This window comes from Aedes albopictus, chromosome 2, assembly GCF_035046485.1.
Source record: "Aedes albopictus strain Foshan chromosome 2, AalbF5, whole genome shotgun sequence".
Taxonomy (NCBI): Eukaryota; Metazoa; Arthropoda; class Insecta; order Diptera; family Culicidae; genus Aedes; species Aedes albopictus.
In genome coordinates, this window is record NC_085137.1 from 155,157,164 (window position 1) to 155,179,518 (window position 22,355).

Below are 22,355 nucleotides of genomic sequence, written 5' to 3' on the forward strand. Positions count from 1 at the left end.
CAATGGAGCAAAAAGTATGAATTTTTTTAATATGACCATCTTTACGGATTAAATTTTTGATGAAAGATGCAATTAAAAGTTAATTTTCCTTCTGTATCATTCAGAGAGCAATATTCTACTACTCTGAACAAATTTTTAGCCGAATCCGTGATGATATTGCAACACAGGACTTAAATGAACATTTTTTAATAATTTCTCTGAAAACAAAGCAACTCACTATATCAAGCCGGAGAATGCTTGGTGCATTATAACTGACCAACTATTGAGCTTTACCTTTAGTAGAATAGTATAAGATTCCAATACATTAAAAACTTCATGAAAATATGCATGTTAAGTATGTGAAAAGTTATGTCGAATTTTGAGAAATTGGTTTTTATTGATGTTTTACGAAAACCACTTCAGTTACACAATAAATAGCATTTTGCTTAATGTTATATTTTTCCCACATTTAAGAATAGCTACAGAAAGTTATGCAAAAAACTGATAATGATTTTATTGAAAAATAAAAAGATATCACACAAGCAAGTTGTCCGTTTTATAAATTGAACAGTCCTTACCAATGTTTCTAGGGGAGAATATTGTTCAGAGGAATATTCATATTTTTCTCTGTTTTTTTTTAAATCATGGGTGGGGCAATACGTGGACTGTCCTACCTAGCATTTTTGTGGGTAAGACATGTCCTACCTGTCCTATCCACTCCTCGCGCCACTGCAGTTAAACGTTCCTCAAACCCCTATTACAATTGAACGTTATAACGCATGTGCACTTCCGTTGCACAGCAATAACGGTGGCAACAATCTCCTGACAACCGAAACAATGGTAACCGTCCCCGCTTCGATATCGACCCAAGCAGTTCCACCTCAATTGGCCAGAGTCATCCACCAGTTCGAAATGAACAGACGCAACAATGGCACTTCCATGCAACCTACGTCGAAATTTACTTCTTCCAGTAGAAAGTCGGTTCTTCAGGTAGGTTTTTAACCGAAAAATCTGGAATTGTGTAAATGAACTTGTTATCGCCGACAGGGAACCAAAAACTTCGTCTGGGATCGGGAGGATCTGTGTTCAAATCAGCCGTACTTCAACCGCAACTACGAAATTCCGTTCAATCGTCCGCCCAATGAGGTCAACTTCTTGGGCGGATTGGGTAGCAACAAGGCCCACTACCGATCCAAAGTGCACCCGCAGCGGTTCTCAACGGTGCAGAAGTTGATGCGAATGAGAACATCCAACCGAATGCTGGAAACGCTGACGGAGGATCTGAGGAAAGTGAGTCTGTGTCGGCACTCGAAGAAGAAGGGTCCGAGAGATGATCACATCGGTGAGTATATAAACAAGATCACGGATGAACTGCAGCTGGCAGGGAATGTGGATAAATCAACGCCTTCGGAACAGTCCGATGTACAGTTCCAGGCCAGCGCTAGGAAAAATATCTCCAACGACGACTATAAGGAGATGATACATAAGCTGGACAAGATGTTGTTAGATGATCAGGGTCCACGAGCTGCCTATGGGACGTCGTTTCGGGATTGGGCACTGCGGGAGAGGTACAACTTCAAGAATAAGAGCAACATCGATATGATGAAACGCGAGAAGGAAAACCTGGAGTCAGAGATGGGATCGTCGGTGGACACGAAGCCCTGCGACTACATAACGGCCGATGGGCGGCGAGTGACGAAGCTCAAGAAAGCAACCAAGATTCCTCACCTGGATGGGTACATGTATGGTCCATTTACGAAACTTCCCCGATTGGATCCACTGTTGGAAAGCGAGACGAAATTTGGGATTCCGTTGAGTTTATTGGTTCGATCGTACCGTGAGATGGATTCAATGAAGGAAGGCGAACGGAATGTGATCAATACGAGATTGGCCCATATGAGGATCCCTTTGTGCCCGAGGAGTAGCGACGAGTCATCGGATGATGAGGACAAGATGGAGGAGGTGAAAATCTTGTCGTTTTTGCGGACGCCATATTTTCGGATTCCGATGGTTCGAACGCAGAAGAAGCGACGGAAGGATCGATTGCGCAGTCGTTGGTTGAAAAAGGATCGCTTGAAAAGAATCACTATGCTGTTGTACGACCGCTCGGAGGAGAACATGAAATACAGGAAGCGAAGCGGTTTGCACAGACCCGGATCGGATTCTGATTCTGTTGATTCGGCTGGGGTGAAGAAGAAAGCTGCTTCTAAGCAGTCGAAGCAGGAGGTGAAACCACAGTTGTCAGACCAGCGGAAGCGCTATTTCGAGTTTATTGAGCAGAAGTCACGGGAGTATCGTCGACTGTACGACGAATGTTTGGAACAGAGGATGACATCGTTCCAGGACTTCAAGAACATCGATTTGGATGACAAACTTTCGGATACTTCAAGGTCGAAGTCGAGGTTGCAGAAGTTGAAGTCACCGGAAGAGGTGAAGGACGCTCAGGAGATGGCAATGCTTCGGTTTCCTTCGAATCGCTTCAAAAGTTTGTCCAAGAGCGATGGTTTGATGGGGTCGTTCTACATCGATCCTGAGTTTCATGACAAAGTGAAGGATTTGAAAATGTGTAAGTTTGTAATTTGTATAAATTATGATGGTTTCTAAAAACTGTAATATTCTATCCTAGATAAGAAAGGATCCAAGTACTACACCAGCCTTATGCGAGGACAGGTAGATCTTCGCAAACGTTTGCAGGTCAACGCACCGGACTTTGACGAAGAACAACTTGGCTTCAAGACCAAGTTTTTCAACCGACTGGCCACTGAATGGGACAATTACTACATCCATGAGCTGCGATACCGTCCGAGGATGCGAAAGTTTTGCCCGAAAACTGACATTCTCAACATTCGCGAACAACGTCGTAAAACGTTTCTGCAGTACTACATAGCGGAGAATTTGCTGAAGATTCGTGAGAAACAGTTGCTAGAAAAGCGGTTTGCAAAGTGGATCAAGGATTTCTGCAAGCAAACCAAGCCGTTGTTCAAGGTGTGGAAAGACAATGCGTACGATAAGGTGCTGGAAATGTCCGATCGAGAGAAGGAAGCTCAACAGGAATCGAAGCGGTTGAGGAACGTGCTGCAGGATAGACAGAACAAGATCGAGGCGATCACGGAGAAGATCTTGCTTATGGAGGAACGCTGGACCAAAATCATGCAGATAAGGGTAATTATCTAATTCAATTCCTTCATATTAAATCATTTTGGTTTATATTCTAGAACTACTATCATCTTCTGATGGATTCCCAGTGGAGACTCAAGAACGACAACTTACATCGGTCCCCTAATGGCGCACTGCTGTCTGTAAGTTCCATATATCAATAATGTGCACTGAAACCTTTTTGTACGTCTTAAATTCTTTATGACAATTCGTTTTATATTTAAAATAGCTCTCCTTGGATTTCCTAGTTCTGGGATTCTTCATAGGGGTTTCCCCCCAGGTATACCCCCAAGAATTCCTTTTGCAATACTTTCAGGAACAACTCCAGAAGTTATATTAAAAATTCCTCCAAAAATTCCTTCAGGAACTCTTCTTTGAATTTCTTCAGGAATTACTCCTGTAATTTTTTTCTTCAAAAACTCCCCCAAGAATTAATCTAAGACTTCCTCCAGGAATTGTTCAAGAATTACCTTAGGAATTCGTCTTGGGATTTCTTCACGGATTCCTCCTGAGGATTCTCCAGAGATTCCTTCAGGAACTCCTTCGGGTTGTTCCTCCATGAATACGTGTGAAGGTTCTTTCAGGGTTTTCCCAAGATATTTTTCTGAGATTTCTCCACTACTTCCTCCTGTGATTTCCTCACAAATTCTTCCTAGGGATTCATCCAGGAATTCATCAAGGGAATCCTTCAGAGATTCCTTCGAGAGTTATTCCAAGGATTTTTTTTCTGGGAATTCCTGTAGGGATTCCTTGAGGATTTTTCAAGAAATTTCCACAGAGAATCGTATAGAAATTCCCCTAGAGATTGGATATTCCAATGGAGATTCCTCCAGGAATTCCTACAGGTATTCTTCAAGGAATTCCTCCTGAAATACCTCTAAAAATTCCTCCAGATTTCTCCAAGAATTCCTCCAGGCATTTCTATAGGGATTCCTCCAGATGTTTCTCAATGCATTGTTCCAGGCATTCCCCCAGGCGATCCACCAAGTTTTTACCCAGGGATTTCTCAGCGACTTCTTCAGGAATTCCTTCAAGATTTTTTTCATTAATTATCCCAGGAATTCTTTCATTAATTTACCCAGGAATTCCTTCAGAATGTCTACAGCAAATTCTCCAGGAATTTCTCCAGGAAATCCTCCTGAGATTCCTTCAGAAATTTTCTCAGGAAGTCCTCCTGGAATTGAACCAGGTATTCCTCTAGGAATTCTTCAAAAATTCCTCCAGAGATTCCTTAAGGAATTTCTTCAGGATTTCCTCTAAGAAGTTGTCTAAGAATTTCTCTAGGATTTCTTTCAGGAACTTTTACATGGACTCTTCCAGGAATTTGTCCAGGAATTACCCCAGAAATTCCTTCAAAAATTCCTGCAGGAGCCCCTCCAGGAATTCCTTCAGAAATTTCTACAGTAATTTCTCCAATAATTTCTCCAGAAATCTTCCAGAGATTCTTCAGGGATTCTTATAGATATTTCTCTATGCATTGTTCCAGGCAATCCACCAAGTTTTTACCCAGGGATTTCTCAGAGACTCCTACAGGAATTCTTTCAAGAATCCCTTCAGGAATTATCCGAGGGATTCCTTCATAAATTTATCTAGGAATTCCTTCAGAATATCTACAGCAAATTCTCCAGGAATTCCTCCAAGGATTCCTTCAGCAATTTTCCCAAGAAGTCCTCCTAGAATTTATCCAGGTATTCCTCTAGGAATTCTCCGAAAATTCCTCTAGAGATTTCTTGAGGAATTTCTTCAGGGGTTCCTACAGGAATTTGTCTAGGCATTTCTTCAGGATTTCATCCAGGAATTTTTACATGGACTCTTTCAGGAAGTCCTCCAGGAATTCATTTAGAAATTTCTACAGTAATTCATCCAAGAATTTCTCCAGAAATCTTCCAGGGATTCCTCCTGAGGATTCTCCAGAGATTCCTTCAGAAACTGCTACAAGGATTCCTCCGGGTGTTCCTCTATGAACTCGTGTAAAGATTCTTTCAGGATTTTCCCAAGATTTTTTTCTAAGATTTCTCCAGTACTTCCTCCTGCGGTTCCTTCACAAATTCTTCAAAGGGATTCTTTCAGGAATTCATCAAGGGAATCCTTCAGAGATTCCTTCGGGACATAACCCTGGGCTAATTTTTCTGGGAATTCCTGTAGGGATTCCTTGAGGCTTTTTCAAGAAATTTTCACAGAGATTCTTAAGAAAATTCCTCTTGAGATAGGCATTCTTCAAGGAATTCCTCCAGAAATTCCTCCGGGGATTTCTCCAAGAATTCCTCCAAATATTTCTTCAGGAATTCTTTCAGGGATTCCTCCTTGAATTTCTATAGGAATGCATTCAAGATTTTTTTCAGGAATTATCCGAGGAATTCCTTCATAAATTTATCCAGGAATTTCTTCAGAATGTCAACAGTAAATTCTTCAGGAATTTTTCCAGGAAATCCTCCTGAGATTCCTTCAGCAATTTTCCCAGGAAGTCCTCCTGGAATTTAACTAGGTATTCCTCTAGGAATTCTCCAAAAAATCTTCCAGAGATTTCTTAAGGAATTTCTTCAGGGATTCCTCTAAGAATTTGTCTAAGCATTTCTCTACGATATCATCCAGGAAAATTTACATGGACTCTTCCAGGAATTTCTTCAGGGATTTGCCTCAGAAATTTCTTAAAGAATTCCTTCAGGAGCTCCTCCAGGAATTCCTTCTGAAATTTCTACAGTAATTTCTCCAATAATTTCTCCAGAAATCTTCCAGGGATTCTTTCAGGAATACTTCCAGTAATTTTACCCGGATTTTTCCAGGGATTCCTGAAGGTATTAATCGGGACAATTTCTTCTCCAAGAATCCCTCCTAGGATTGATCTAGGGATTCTTCTAGATATTTCTCTATGCATTGTTCCAGGCAATCCACCAAGTTTTTACCCAGGAATTTCTCAAAGGCTCCTACAGGAATTCTTTCAGGAATCCCTTCAGGAATTATTCGAGGAATTCCTTCATAAATTTATCCAGGAATTCCTTCAGAATATCCGTTGATGGATTACGACTGTTCTTGGTGTATTCTTAGGAGAATTTCTTGGCTACGAAAACGTAGACATACAGTAGCGAAAGAGGTCCGAATCCTGATCCCTAGTGATTTAAGTTACGGTTTTCCGGATGAAAACAGACGGGAAACTAGAATATCGAATAACGGTTGAAAGATTGAAAAATCTACATGACGAAAAAACGACCAAAAACTCGATTCCTTGAAAAAGATCCGATACGGATCGAAACGTCGGAGTAAGAGAACATAAGGTGCTTTTGATCTCACAATCGGACTGAAAAGCCAAGAAATTCTCCTAAGAATACTTCAGAATATCTACAGAAAATCCTCCAGAAAATCCTCCAAGGATTCATCCAGCAATTTCCCCAGGAAGTCCTCCTAGAATTTGTCCAGGTATTCCTCTAGGAATTCTCCAAAAATTCCTCTAGAGATTCCTTGAAGAATTTCTTCAGGGATTCCTCTAGGAATTTCTTCAGGGATTCCTCCGGGAATTTGTCTAGGCATTTTTACATGGACTATTCCAGGAAGTAGTCCGGGAATTCCTTCAGAAATTTCTACAGTAAGTCCTCCAAGATTTTAACCAGAAATCTTCCAGGGATTCTTTTAGAAATACTTCCAGTATTTTTACCGGGAATTTTTCCAAGGAATTACTGAAGGTATTTATCGAGAAAATTTCTTCTCCAAGAATCCCTCTAGGGATTTAGCTTGAGGGTGCTCTAGGGATTGCTTCAGGAACATCTCCACGAATTCTCCAGGGATTTCTTCAGGATTTCCTCCAAGGATTCCACCAGGAATTCCTCCAGAAATTACTCCAAGTTCTCCTCCAGGAATTTCTTTATCAATTTCATCCGAAATTTCTCCTGGGATTCATTTCAGAACTCTTCTATGGATACTTCCAGGAATTCCTTCCAGAATTCCTTCTAAAATTAATGCAGCGATTCTTCCAGGAATTCTTTCAGGAATTTATTCTGCCATTTTGATAGGAACTCCGCCAGGAATTTGTCCAGAAGTTCCTCCAGGCAGTCCTCCGGGATTTCCTTCAGGGGTTCCTCCAGGAAATGCTACAGGGAATTATATCCTCCAGGAATTTGTCTAGATATTTCTTCAGGATTTCATCCAGGAATTTTACATGGACTCTTCCAAGAATCCCTCCAGGAATTACCCCAGAATTTTCTTCACGAATTCCTCCAGGAACTCCTCCAGGAACTTCTCCAGGAATTCCTTCAGAAATTTCTACAGTAATTCCTCCAAGAATTTCTTCAGAAATCTTCCAGGGGTTCTTTCAGAAATTCTCCCCTAGGGATTTCGCTTGCGATTCTTCCAGGGACTCCTCTAGGGTTACCTCCAAGCATTTCTCCAGAATTGTTTAAGCGATTCATCCAGGTTTCTACAGGTATTGCTCCAGGAACATCTTCACGAATTCTTCAGGGATTCCTTCAGGATTTCCTCCAAGAATTCCACCAGGAATTCCTCCAGATATTACTCTAAGTACTGCTCCACGAGCTTCTTCCAGGAAATCCTCCCAGAATTCCTCCTGAAACAAATCCAGGTATTATTCAGGAATTCTTCCAGAAATTGTACCAGGAATTTGATCAGCAATTTTGACAGGGATTCCGCCAGGAACTTGTCAAGAAGTTCCTCCAGGCATTCTTCCAGGATTTCCTTCAGAGATTCCTCCACGAATGGCTTCAGGGCTTCTTCCATTACATCCTCTAAGGATTTCTCAAAGAATTCCTTCAGGAGTTACTCTAGAAATCCCTCCAGGAAGTCCTCAAGAAATTCCTTTAAAAATTCTTCGAGGAATTCCCCACGCGATTTCTTTCGAAATTTCTGCTGGAATTCTTCTCAGAATTCCTCTAGGGACTCCTCCAGGAATTTCTTCAGTAATTCGTTCAGGAGTTCTTCCAGGAATTTCTCCAGGGATTTCTTCAGGAATTCCTCCAGGGATCCCTTCAGGAATTCCTCCAGGAATTCCTCCAGGAATAACTCCAGGCATTCATGCAGGACTTCCTACAGAAATTTCTCCAGGAAGTCCTCCAGAGGTGCATCCAGGAACTCCTCCAGGAATTTCTTCAGTGATTGCTCCGGCAATACTTCCAGGTATAGATACAGAAAGTCCTCTAGTGGTTCCTTCAGAAATTCCGCTCGGGATCGCTTCAAAAATTTATTCAGAGGCTCCATCAGAAATCCTGACGTTATCTTATCCAGGGAATGGATGCATCCAAAAGTTTCTCCAGTACTATTTGAATGTTTTTCTGAATTACTTCAAGGATTTCTGGATGTATTCCACCAGCGATTTGTATTAGAATTCTTTGAGATAATTTTTGTGGGATGCAAACACGAGCCAGAAAATTCTCAAAAAAGTCACCCAGAACTTCTTTTGCCAATATCACCCAGAAATATTTAAGGAGTTTATCCACGGATTTCCATTCATGAATTCCTTCATAAAACCCTTTTTGTAGCTTCTGCAGAGGAATCCCTTCTAAAATTCTTCCGACGATTCTTTCAGGAATATATCCTGACCTGTTTTCTCCATGAATTCCTTCAATAAGTTATTCTTTGATTTTTCAAGAAACCCTACAGAGATTCCTCCAGGAGTTTTTCCCACATATGTTTTGAGAGTGTTCCTCTAAAAACCCTTCAGAGATTCTTCCAAAAGTTTGTCATGGGACTCCTTCAGAAATTCACACGGGAATACCTCAACGGTTCCCTCCAACGATTGTTTTAGGGCTTAACCTAGGATTTCTTCAAGAACTCCACCTAGAGGTCTCCTTCCGAGTTTGAGTAGAAATGTCTCAAAGAAGTTGCCTAAAAATTGTCCAGGGATTCCTTCAGGAATCCCTCCATCAGTTTCTTCGGGGATTTCGTCAGGAATTCCTACAAGAAGTCCTCCAGAGATTTTTCCTACGCTAATAAATCATGACACTTAATGATCGAATGTAACCTTTTTCATCTGAAACACACACAGGTCTCCGATGCCGTTCGCAACTGCAAGTCCCTCTTCATTCGAACGGATGGCCTCAACATCGGTACGGAAATTGCCGCCTTCTACAAGGAACGCATTTTTCCCGCGCTGGACAAACATCCGAGCTGCACCCCGGACCCGGCCCTCTTCCAGCTGGGCCTGGGCCAAATCAATCATCGCACCATCGAGCTGATCCAGAAGTACAACGACAAGCTGATGGTGTTCAGCCGAATCGATTACCACTACAAAGGGGTGCTGCAGGAGTTTCCACGGTATTTCAGTAACCATAACGACATGCTGGAGGCGTACAACAACAAGGTGCTGATGATACAGCGCAAGAACGAAGCCATGAAGTTGCAGGTGCAGCAGTTGCTGGGGGAGCCGCTGCGGAAGTGTGTTAGCAAGTGAGTTTTTTTTTCTTCAGAGACTGTTTCCACAACCACCTTTCAAATATGAACTCTTTTCTATCCAGCAAAGCAATGCGCGTTACCAGTTCCATCCTGAATCAACTGTACGACTTCATCCGGAAATCGAAAAGCCTCGGCAAGGAAATCGTACAAATCAGCAACATGGAGAAGTTGGCAATTATTCATCAATTTATTGTGGTAGGTGTTGTAAACCCTACTTTCCCAACAGTAATTTAATGTGATTTCACGGTTACATTTCCAGGATTTATTGGCGGACTTGGATCAACTGCCGCTTGACATTCTAAGGACTTCGGAACTGGAGGCACGTAGAAATAGGAAGCTGGCACTAAGGCAAGCCAACAATGCGCTCAAGAGGAAGGAGGTGTTTGATTTGCTGCGGAAGCAGTTGCGGTGGCATGTGAAAAAGTAAAAAAAGGAGTTGATTGGCCGATGCGGATTGCAGATTAAGATAATAAAGATTATGGCGAAAATACATTTTTGGTCAAATAAAAATTTCACTGTATAACGCTTCGTATAAGGATTGCAATTGACTCTTATCAGCAGTCATTATTGTTTTTCTCTTCGGACCATTTAGATCATTTATGGCAATACCCGTATCCTTAGTATTTAGTGCAAGCCGTAGTATTCCATTGTCATTGAGAGGCAATGGAGCATCGATTTCTGTACAGTTTTCTTTGTTTGTTACCTCAGAGGTTCGAGGTGATGAAAAAGTACCGTTTCCCGAGCAGAGGAAAATATCAAAATAATAACAACGGAATCACAAAACCTGTTTTTATATCTCAATTTGTTATTATTAACCTATTAAGTCATCACCGTTCCATAACATGTTCTGTTGGGCACTCTTATTTTGTTATGATCGTGCTCTTGGTATATTTTCTTTAAATTACATTTCAATAACATGTTTTGTTGTAGCACAAGTTCAGTTATTATTGTGTCATTGAGACTGTACACCGCCCGAGCAGAGGGGAATATCAAATTAATAACTACGAAATCACAAAACCAGTTTTTATATCTTGTTTTGTTATTATTGAATTATCAAGGCATTACGTTTCCATAACATGTTTTGCTGGACAATCTTATTTTGTTATGACCAAGCAATTGGTATACAGCCCTTAAATAACATTTGAATATTACATTCTGTGGTGGAACAAGTTTGGTTATTATTGTATTAATGAGAGTGTCCAAATACTTTATGATATTGCTATCAAAACTAAAACAAGTTTTGAAATAAAACCTACACAGATAAAAATAATGAGATTTACACGTCATGTAAACTTCATTTTAGTCATGTAAACTTAGTGTTATGATGGTTTACATGATATATCATATAAATTTGTGTTATATGTCATGTAAACTCTCAGAGTCATGCTGAATTACATGACATATAATGGAAGTTTACATGATATTTCATGAAATTTACATGATATGTCATGTAAACTTCTGTGATATCCCACACTCCAATTATGTGCATCATATGTCACAGAATTTTACACTCTTTTTTCGATCTGTGTACGTCATTCTACAACGTTATTTACAGCATTTCGTGAGTGAGGAAAAGCAACTGTATATTCACTCATCAATTTGTCTTCCTCTTCCATTTATCATTACATCCAAACTGAGATAAAGTGCATGCCCCATATCACTAGCAAGTATTCCGTGGGAAAAAGATTGCATAATGCACCAAAAAAAATGTTTAACGGTTTTTTGAAAAGTGCGCAAAGTTAGGCCCTAGGTGCGCAAAGTATGGTACGCTTACGGTATCACATTTGATAAGAGGTGTGGTATATTACGTGACATGGAGGTGCTGTAATGTGTACAAAACAAAGTCCCTGCTGGGCGGCGCGAGGTTTTGCTAAATTTCTGAAATTGACTGAGTTGTAGCTGAAAAGTACCCAAACAACCAGCCACTGCCCAAGTGGTGCAGCACCCTACATACATCAAAACGAGAACATAGCAGACGATATTGAAGGTTGTTAGACTTTTGAAAGGGACGTTCCAGATTCCGCCTTTGACATGTGAATTTCAATGATAAAAATGTCAAACTTATTGAGTAAACTTGTTTGAATGAAGCTAATACAGACAGCTTCATCCAAAATTGTAGGTGGTTTTGAATGGGATTTTTCAGAAATATTTTGAATTTTCACATGTTTCCCCTATCGTTCTAGTGGAGGAAGTCTTATCTACCTATTTGTGGTAAAAGATTACATGATTTGTTGAAAATACGCCTATTAGAGAAGAGAGAAACTGAAGTTCGCAATGATTGTTCCGCCATTCTCACATGTTGGTCTAAATATGCATAGAATTCTCAGCCATCACGAAGTCATATATGATGTAGAATAGGATGCTAAAGTGGAGGCCATATGCGTACATGCTTCCATTTAACCACGGGTAAAGTGTACGCATATCGCCTCCACTTCAGCATCCTATTCAACAGCATATGCGATCGTTTGATATCATAACTAATTTTGCTTTCGGAATGTTATCAATAACTCTTTTATATCAAAATTTGTTATTGAAATATTTCCCAAATTCACTGTTATTGAGTTGTTATTGACACTAACAAAACATGTTATTAAATTGATTTCCCTGGAACAATTTTTTGTTATGTGACTTGTTATTTTGCCGCTTATGACAGACAAGTTTATAACACAATATGTTATGTTAATAACATGAAAATTACTAATTCCATTATGCAGTTATTTTGCCAAAATAACGCATTTTGTTATGCTGTTGTTATTCTCTTCTGCTCGGGCGTGTCCAATAAGTTCTCATATAAAATCAATTTGAATTCATTTCACATCTGTAATTAGGATTATCAAAGTAAATATATTAATTGAAAGGCAAACTAACACTGACCAAATGCAGCATATGTTTTTGAAATAACTGCCCTTCATCCTTCTCTGCTGATCGCTTATTTGTCATAAGTCCATTTCAGCTGGCACGCATGCCATTTCTTTGGAATTTCGTCACATTTTAACGAGTAACGGTTTAAAGTTGAAACAAACTAGGTTCCTGTCCTCACCATTGCTAATAGTAACTATGACCAAAAGAGATAAAAATATGAGACTCTGTATTGGTGGAGTACGAAGCCATTTTATTTTGTACAAAATAAAACGTAAATCAAACAAAAATGTCCATTTACCTGTTTGAATGGGGCCTTCGAATAACTCTAGCGTCAATATTACAACGAATTCAATTATAACTTAAGAAATTACAATAAGTTTTCACATTGGTTGTCCACGTTTTGCAATTAATAACAGAATAAACATTTTCGTTTGACAAGCTATGTGATGACGGGATAGTTGTCGTAATGGTGGTAGACTTCAAACGACTGCTTCAAAGGGCCTATTCGTCTGACGCGCCAACAGCAGCCCTGTCGTCCTTTATCTGTGCACCTATGTCGATCTTGGTGCCGTCATTTGGCTACTTTGGAAGCCTTGGAAGCTTTCAACATTCTCCACTGCCCAGCTACCGTAAAGCTGGAAGGGTTGACCGTGTTTAATCCAACGATTTGATCTTGTTGACGTTGATGGTAAGACCTGCCGCAGAGGAGCGAATGGCAAGATCATCGAACTTGTTCTGCATATCAGAGCGCCGTTGAGCTAGGAGAGCAACGTCATCAGCCAATTCGAAGTCATTTAGGTGCTCCATGATAATGGGTTGCCACAGCAATCCACGATTTGGTTCACGATCAATCGCACCTACCAGGATCTCGTCGATTACGATGAGGAACAGTAGCGGTGATAGTATACATCCTTGCCTCACTCCAGCGACGACCCGGATGAGATCGGACAACAACCGGTTTCAGTCATTACCCACCGTTACCATGATGTTTCACAGGTGTTTCAATGCGTATCAAGGCTTGTCCGAAAGATTTGGGAGCTTTCAAGAAAGTTTAGGGTGATTAAAGGCAGTTCAGGGTTTCAGATGATATGATGGATATGTCCCCTTGAATGCATTTCAAACCCCATGAAACCCTCTGGAACGTCCCTGATATCTAGGAACATCCTTGAATGTCCTTGAAGATTCTTAGAAGACCCCCAAAACCTTTTGAAACCTGGAACGCCCCTGAAACCCCCCTGAGGCCCCTGTAACACCCCTGGAGCGGGTGCGCAACAAGTTTTATTTTTGTGTTGTAAATATGTCTCTGTACGCTATAAGACCATTTGTACAATTGACAAATCTCAGGTTATTTCGGGCAACGATCTGCTTTAGGCATGCTAACCGTTCCCTATCACGGACATCAAAATGTAGATTTCTTATACATTTTAAAATTAGAACCGATCTGCCCTTAGGATTAGAAATTCGTAGACAAAACTGAAGCTGAACTGAAAAGAACTAACGTTGCGAACAAATGTGCAACCTGTTAGAGAAAATACGATAACAGGATTGACTGATGAATCTATAACAATTATAAAACCTCGTCATCCTGGACTCGCAAATTGTTATCCACTAGGGTAACAGTGCAAAATTTATGTTTTTTGTTGAATATATCCATGTGATGTCCTAGTTCATTACGCTGTTGCTGGAAAATGTTATGTTTATAATAAGCTTTTGCAGTGCTTCGTTATACTTTCGTGATAACGTTAGGCATAAATACGATATACATAATGGACGTTAGGCAAAAGTTCGATAGATAGGCTTCAAAACGATAGGCATAATGGACGATTAGCATAATTTGAAAAATATTTTAAAAGCTCATACCAAATGTTCTTTATACCTCAGACGTTATGCCTAATGTATTTATGACTAACATACTTTATGCCTAATGGGGGTCCCGTAACGTGGGTAGATCACCTTATAATGGTGCGTTACGGCGTAAGATCTACCATAACAAATTTTGATCTTGTATTTTCTTAGCTTTGTTAATTTAAATGCAGAAAAAATCCAAGATCACAATTTGCTCTACTTTTTTTTTCTTTTACATGTTATGTTTTTCATTGTTAATAAACCATCTCTTTCAGGAGGATTCAGGTAATTTGTAATTATGTTACTGTTGTGAGCCTATCACCATTTAAAAATCTATAATTTTACTTGTTATTTCAGATTTGGAATCGAACACCCAACAAGGAATTAGGAAAGGAACCAGGCATCAACCAAAAACATTGCGTGCACCTGAACGTTGACCAAACGTTTCCTTTGAACTTTACCCTTTCACTAACATCCAAATTCCCGTGACGCCTAGGCCTGAAAGAATGTAGAGGTCTCTATGTACTTTCATAGGTGTCCAACTAATCTTCCTTCCCCATCCCTCAGCTGTCGCAAGGACGTGGCCAGGACAGCACTCGACCGTTGGAGGATTGCGTCAATCTTGTCTAAGAGTCACAGATTAGTCCCAAATCTTTGTGCTTTGATAACGGACAGGAAAGATGCAACCCTCATAACAGCGATCCAGGGCTGTACCACCTACGAATTTGTGCGACTTGCTAAATGCTAATGCTAATGCTAATGCTAATTTACCTGTTTGAATGGGATTTTTTGTGATAAAGAAGCATAGCTGTATCTTATCACGTTGATTCAAGACATTCTCACTTATAAAACGTACTTCTATCCCTTTTGTCCAATTTTATCCAAAATTTTCGTTTTATGATGTTTATCTTCAATATAACGATCATTTTCAAGGAAATCAATTCAAGTGAAGCTTACTAGCAAATTTTTTACCATATCATCACCAAAATTGTATTGTTTTATCTTTAGTATATCCATTTGGTACAATCCTTGGGATAAAAACTCAAAATTTAACCTTATAGACTCTATTTAGCTACCGTAGAATGATAAATTTTTCGAACATTTTTCTTGCGTGCCGGAGCAAATGGATTTCAGAAAACGGAAGTGCACTGCTAGGCTTATAAAAACAATCAGAAAATAATGTCATTCTAAACCGTATGCATTATTTAATCAGTATTAGGTGGCCCTTCAATACATGTATTGATTTTGAAAATAAGAACCACTGGTGTGGAATAAAATTATATTTTCTAAATTTGTATTTTGTATAAAAACTTATTGGACACGATGTACAAACATTTGATCATTAATATTACAACATAACTAGCTTTGCAATCAAAACTACACCATTCGAGATTTTCGTTGTTCACATCATTCCGTGAGGAACTGTAAGAGAAAATATTATTTTGACATCAGTTCCTCTTCTTTCTGACATTACGTTTTAACTGTGACAGAGACAACTTATCAGCTTTTTGTTTTATAAGCACTTTGAAAAGTATACCTGATTTTTTTGTCCCAATTTCAGTTAAGTATGAATATGAATATAGAGAGTGTAATAGAGTGTTAGCCATTTTATGAAACATTTTGGATCAACTGGTGGAATTCAAGGACGAACAACACTTTTTCGACAAAAATGTAAAAAAATAAGTCATCAAGAAGAAGAACTCTATTGATTATTATTTTTGAACATTTTTTTTTATTCCACTGCATCGATCCCACTTAGATTCACTTGGATAAATGTGTCAATCAATGAGGTAATTATGTAAATTAATCTTTTAAACAATGAACCACCTAATAAAGGGCTTCTAAACGTCGGTAGTTTTTCATCTTAAGTTGTTTTGGAAAATAAACGAAAACTATTGTTTATCTCTGTTTTCGATAATAAATCGCTTGCGACAACAATAGCGTCCCAATTATGAATGAAACATTTAACAATAGATGCTATTGTTGCGTATCCCGTTGAATTCATATGAGACTTTGGAGGAGTTCCTATCCGCAATAGAAAAAAAGTAAATTTTGTTTTCAGATTGTTATCAATAACTTATTCATATCAAAATTTGTTATTGAAATGTTTTAAAAATCGCTGTTATTAAGTTGTTATTGAAACTAACAAAACATGTTATTAAACAGGTCTTCCAGGAACATTTTTTTGTTATAATTTTTGTTATTTTGCTGCTTATGACAGACAAGTCTAGAACAGGATATGTTTTGTAAATAACATGAAAATAACTCTTTCCGTTACTCAGTTATTTTTCCAAAATAACACATTATATTATGCTGTTGCTATTCCCTTCTGCTCGGGTTTCACAGGGATATAAATCCCAGCGAAAGTGCGCCCTTAATCACACATAATCGATTCTATTTCTGAGAAAAACAAAACAGTAGATCTGATATGTGACTGTGTATCGGAACTCTGGCTTCATCCATGTCTTGCTTCTAGTTAAGTCTCAGGACAACATAGAAAAACCCCAGGCTTTAGGCTAGTTGCAAAACGCTGTCAAATCAGAGAATGTGTGCGGTAATGAGAATTCACGTGAGTCCTTGTATCACCAGTACTTATCAGTCCTTAGTAGGTTATTACGCAATTAGATACTCAAAGCATATTTGTTTTTCTTACATCAAGCGTAGTCTCAGCGAGGGTAAACCGAGTCTTTAAGTATCCGTCTGGTAAAATAAATACAATTTTAGAAACTGTTACTAGTAACAAGGGCTTTTTAGGTACCATGAATCCGTATTATCAAAATGCATTACCCTAGCTTAACAAGTTGGATGTCACCAGGGTTCAGTTTGGTAGATCTTACTCCGCAACGCAACCCAAAAGGGAGATCTACCCACGTTACGGGCTTCGTAAAGCACAAACGTCTTGAAGACCCGCTTCAACAGTGAATCAGAACTTCAGACGCACAAATCTCAAGAAGCGAGCTTCAAACAACAGTGCATTTAATTATTCTGTTGTTGCTCACTCGTAATAAGCTTAAAATAATAAGGTGCGCTGGTTTTGTTTACGAAGAGATTTGTTCACTTGAAATCGTGAGTAGGTGCCAAAGTCGGCCATTGTGGCGGCCATTTTGGCGGCCATTTTGGGATTTTACCAAGTCTGTCCATAAAGATCGAGCATGTTTTAAATCCCCTCAACCATTCATCCCTTAGCACGAGTCGCCTGACACCTTGGATTGGGGTTCCCTGTTAGGAGGACTTTTACCCCCGGAACAGGGGGTCCGTAGTGATATTCTAAGTCGGTAACTTCACGGGCAACCAGCAGTCATAGCATAGCATATATCGTTTGTGAACAATTGTCCAACAATCAGTCGAAGCGAGCAGTTCAAATGGCCGAAAACGAGGAACTGTTATTCAATTTGGAAGAACCTGCTGGTGAAGGTGAAGCAAGAGACGATACGAATTGATTCAAACCAGTAAGAAGCGGTTTGAACTTCTTCATCATGGTTTTGAATATCACAAGGATAATCAGATAATGTTTCCGAAAACTTAGTTGCTTCGTCAACACAAGGGCTAATACACTGAAAGACATTTCGACGCTGACTTGAGTACCGTAAACCGGGGTCTAATTGATCAACGGAGTGAAATTAATCACTCGGGTACTGAATTGCAATTTCATACTAGGAACTTTAAAACGTCATAATGATTATAAACTTCATGCCTCATCTAGTTCATAGATGCCCAAAGCACTTGCGTGAGCAGCCTTTTCTTTTTTCTCGCTCGTTCATTTTGTTGAACGCTAGAAAGAGCGAGATAAAAGAGGGGGCAAAGTGCCCCCTCTATTATCTGTTTCTTTCGCGTGTTTGTTTACGAGAGTGAGTGAGAAAAAAGAAAAAGCTGCGCACGCTAGAGCCAAAGATGAGTGCGAACATTTCAATGTTTTGAAAAAAGTTAGTTTTGCCTTTCTCGTACACCAAGGTGTACTGAAAGGCTATATGTTCACTCCAAAAATGAAATTTTGATAGAACCCCCGGAGGCCCAAGTCTTATATACCAATCGACTCAGCTCGACGAGTTGAGATGATGTCTGTGTGTATGTATGTGTGTGTGTATGTATGTGTGTATGTGTGTATGTGTACAAAAATGTCACCTCACTTTTGGATAGTAAATATAATCCGATTTCAACGCTTTTGTTTTCAATCGACGCGGAATATTGTCCCATTGTTTGCTATTGAAAATGGTTTGAATCGGTCCAGCCGTTCCGGAGTTATGGCCATTTAGGTGTTCCGGACCGGTACCCCAGGAAGGGGCCAGATATGAAATTACAACAAACCCATGCATGCGACCCATCTAACCACGGCATTTTCGATTATCTGACGAACGGTAAGCAGGAAAATAGTCGCAGATTATATCTGAACCGGTAGTGTTCCGGAACCGGTTCTGGGTGTCCCGCCGGAAGTGGCCAAATATAAAAGTGAACCAAACCCATGCATGCGACACATCAAATTGCAGCTTTTTGTATAACATGATGAACGGTAGACAGGAAAATAGTCTCGGACCATATCTAAACCGGTAGCATACCGGAACCGGTTCCGGGTGTCCCACTGTAAGTGGCCAAATGTAAAAGTGAAACAAACCCATGCATACGACACATCAAATCACCGCTTTTTATGTAACCTGATGAATGGTTAACAGGAAAATAGTCTCAGACTATATCTGATCCGGTAGTGTTCCGGAACCGGTTCCGGGTATCCCGCCGGAAGTGACCAAATATAAAAGTGAACCAAACCCATGCATGCGACACATAAAATCGCAGCTTTTTCTATAACCTGATGAACGATAAATAGGAAAATAGTCGCAGACTATATATGTACCGGTTTGCAGAATCGGTTCCGGGTGTCTCACCGGAAGTGGCCAAATATAAAAGTGAAACAAACCCATGCATGCGACACATCAAATCACCCCTTTTTCTGTAACCTGATGAATGGTAAACAGGAAAATAGTCGCAGACCATATCTGATCCGGTAGAGTTCCGAAACTGGTTCCGGGTATCCCGCCGGAAGTGACCAAATATAAAAGTGAACCAAAGCCATGCATGCGACACATCAAATCACCGCTTTTTCTATAACCTGAGGAACGGTAAGCAGGAAAATAGTCTCAGATCATATCTGAACTGGTAACATCCCGGAACCGGTTCCTGGTGTCCCGCTGGAAGTGACATAATTCATACATGCGACACATCAAATCATGGCCTTTTCGATAACTTGTACGATCAGCAAGAAAATAAGCTATGCCCACATTAGAAACTACTGATAGTGTTCCGAAATCGATTTGAGGTATCTCGCTGAAAGTAGCCGAATGTAAAAGAGAACCAAAAAAATATTCGCGACACATCAAATGGCTTTTAAGGTATCCTGATGAACGGTTACCAAGAAAAAATATCTTAGATCATGCTTGGGAAAACTAGTAGTGTCCCGGAATCGGTTCCCGGTGTACCTCTGGATGTGGTCAAATGTAGAAGGAAACCCAACTCCATGCATGCGCTTCATCAAACTACGGTTTTTTCGATAAGCTGATTAAAGGTTTTCAAGAAAACCAGCTCAGATTACGTTGGAGACCACCGATAGTATTCCACAATCGGTTTCAGGTGTTCTGCCGGAATTGGTCAAATGTAAAAATGAACCATGTAAATTTTCCGGAACCGGTTAAGGGTGTCCCACTGGAGTGGGCATACATAAAAGTGAATCAAACCCATGCTTGCGGTACATCAAATCGCTTTTTTGTCAGTAACCTGATGCATGGATGATAAGAAAATAGGCACAGTCCACAGAAGTTACTACCGGTGGTGTTTTTAGTTCCGGGTAACCTGATTAATAGTTTTCATAAACTCAGATCACATTTGAATATACCGGTAGTGTTAAGGAATCATTGGAATCATTTCCGGGGGTCTCGTAAGCAATACAAAATATACTCAGATTACATAAGAGGCTACCGGTGGTGTTGCAGAAGCAGCGTTGGGTGCTTTAGCGAAATTACGAAAGTGAACTAAATTAATGCAAGCGATGGATATGTGTAAGAGAACCAAAAACCTAAAAAAACTAAAGCGATCTCATCAAATCACACCATTTTAGATTCCTGAGACGTAAATTTACAGTAGGATGGATCAACGTTGTATGGAAAAATTAAAATTTAAGCGCATCAGCCCGGAACATTATTTTAAATCTTTATTTGCGTCTAAAATTACTACGCAAAATTTTGATGCGGCTGGAGGGCGAGCTCTGTAATGTGGTTGATATTTGAATGTGATATAGCATTGGCAATTCAAATTACTACATTACATATTCTACATGAATTTTGCAACCAATGATAATAAAATATAGCATAAAATGTGCAGATAAAACCTTGTCAAAGTGTTCTGTGGAAAAAGTTTAATCCTGGCTAGTAATTGACATCTTGGTATGAATCAGCCTCCTGAAGGTGGTCAAGCAGTCAACTGAAAGGACTGATACTTTCAGCTCTGCCCAGACGTTGAATATAACGTCGGAATAAGTGCCCGAATTCGATGATGACCTTGATAAAATTCTTGATTTCAAGTATTATCATGATTCAGAAATTCGTAGGTGGTACAGTCCTTGATCGCTGTTATGAGTATTTCCCCCTTCTCGTCTATTACCAAAGCACAGAGATTTGGGCCTGATCACTGACTCTAAGGCAAGATTGATTGCGTCGACGGAAAGATCATGAGTAAATATTTGACGAGAAAGGCACTATCACCACTAGATAAATCTGGGTTCTTCCTATTTTTTTAAGGATTTTGAATATGTTTCTTACTTGGCTGTAATCGTAACCCAAAACAATCTATTGTCACTAAGAGTTCCCTAATGTTTTATGTGTTCATATTTTTGTGGAACCTTGATTGTTGAGTAATGAAGCTTTCCTGAACATTAAACGGTTTAAGTTGATCCATTTTTACAATAAAATAGCCATTTATCGTAGTAAAACTCGCTTATTTCAAAGGAAATTGCCTACCTTCAGGTGTTTAGGAGGCAATTTCAATATTTAATCTTTGAATAAATTTGTTATCAAAGGTCATGTTCCAATAAAACAAGCATGATTTGGCGTAAAAAATGGAAAAAATATGGAGTAGTTCCAAAAAATGCATTGTAGGTCCTCAATATCTGAAAATTTTCTCAAGTTACTACCATGTCACTTTACTATTTCTACTGAAGAAACATAAGAAAATGACTGTCATATGACATCATGGTATACTATAGATGTCTAAGAGCCTCGAAAAGCCTATTTCTTTCTGTTTCTCCGTTTTTCTCTAACTCTCCCACTCTCAAACTGTAATTCGCGCTCGGAAGGAATTCTTGAAAGTCGCAAAATAAATTCCGTACAGAATCTTTGATAGAATCCTTAAAGAAGTCACGGAAGGAATCCCGGCTGGAAGCTCAGCAGGATTCTCTGAAAGAATAATTGAAGAAATCCCAGGAGGAATGTAAAAAAAAAAACGGGAAGAATCTTTGGAGGAACTTCGGCAGGAATCCCTAACGGAATGCTGACTAGAACACTTGAAAGAAACCTTTCAAAATTTTCCAAAACAATCCCGGTAGAAATTCTTGAAGGGATCCCGGGAGGATTAACTGAAGGAATTCTGGGAGGCATATCTGGTAGAATCCTGGGAGGAATCACAGCTGAAAGTTTGGCCTTAAATAATCACAGAAGAAATACCGGGAGGAAATGCTGTATAAATCCCGAGAAGCCAGCAAGGATCCCGACATGTACGTATACCTAAAAGAATTCCACTAGGATTCTCTGAATATATTTTGGCTTTGAAAGTATACTAGAATGAATCCGTGAAGTAATTCTAGCAAAAATCCATGAAAAAATGCTGAAAAGAATTTTTGAAAGAATTCTTTTAATTCTGGCAGATATCCCTGAATTCCTGAAGGTATCACGAAAAAAACTTATACTTCTTTTCTCTAGCCTCTACCTTACTGTCTTCTTTTCTTTCCATACCAACCCTCTACGCTACACTCTTTCATGACCTTCAACCCTACTATCTGCCCTACCCTCTACCATAACCACTGCCTTATCCTTTACGCGTACCCGCTACTCTAACCCTTCATCATACTCTCTATATTG

At 39.5% G+C, this 22,355-nt stretch overlaps 1 protein-coding gene across 1 annotated transcript; it reads left to right on the top strand.

Moving 5' to 3' along the window:
• The first annotated feature begins 560 nt into the window (after window positions 1–560).
• On the top strand, window positions 561–10,043 carry LOC109424235 (uncharacterized). The gene is made up of 7 exons (XM_062847478.1): window positions 561–969; window positions 1,027–2,545; window positions 2,606–3,141; window positions 3,195–3,278; window positions 9,125–9,525; window positions 9,594–9,726; window positions 9,791–10,043. The coding sequence occupies exons 1-7, from the start codon at window positions 676–678 to the stop codon at window positions 9,956–9,958; spliced, it is 3,135 nt and encodes a 1,044-aa protein (XP_062703462.1). The 5' UTR covers window positions 561–675; the 3' UTR covers window positions 9,959–10,043.
• Window positions 10,044–22,355: the final 12,312 nt, after the last annotated feature.

Coding starts and splice junctions, on each gene's coding strand:
- LOC109424235 (XM_062847478.1), top strand. CDS start 676: ATGTCCTACCTGTCCTATCCACTCCTCGCGCCACTGCAGTTAAACGTT. Junction 2,546..2,605: donor AGTGAAGGATTTGAAAATGT/GTAAGTTTGTAA, acceptor ATTCTATCCTAG/ATAAGAAAGGATCCAAGTAC. Junction 3,142..3,194: donor CCAAAATCATGCAGATAAGG/GTAATTATCTAA, acceptor TTTATATTCTAG/AACTACTATCATCTTCTGAT.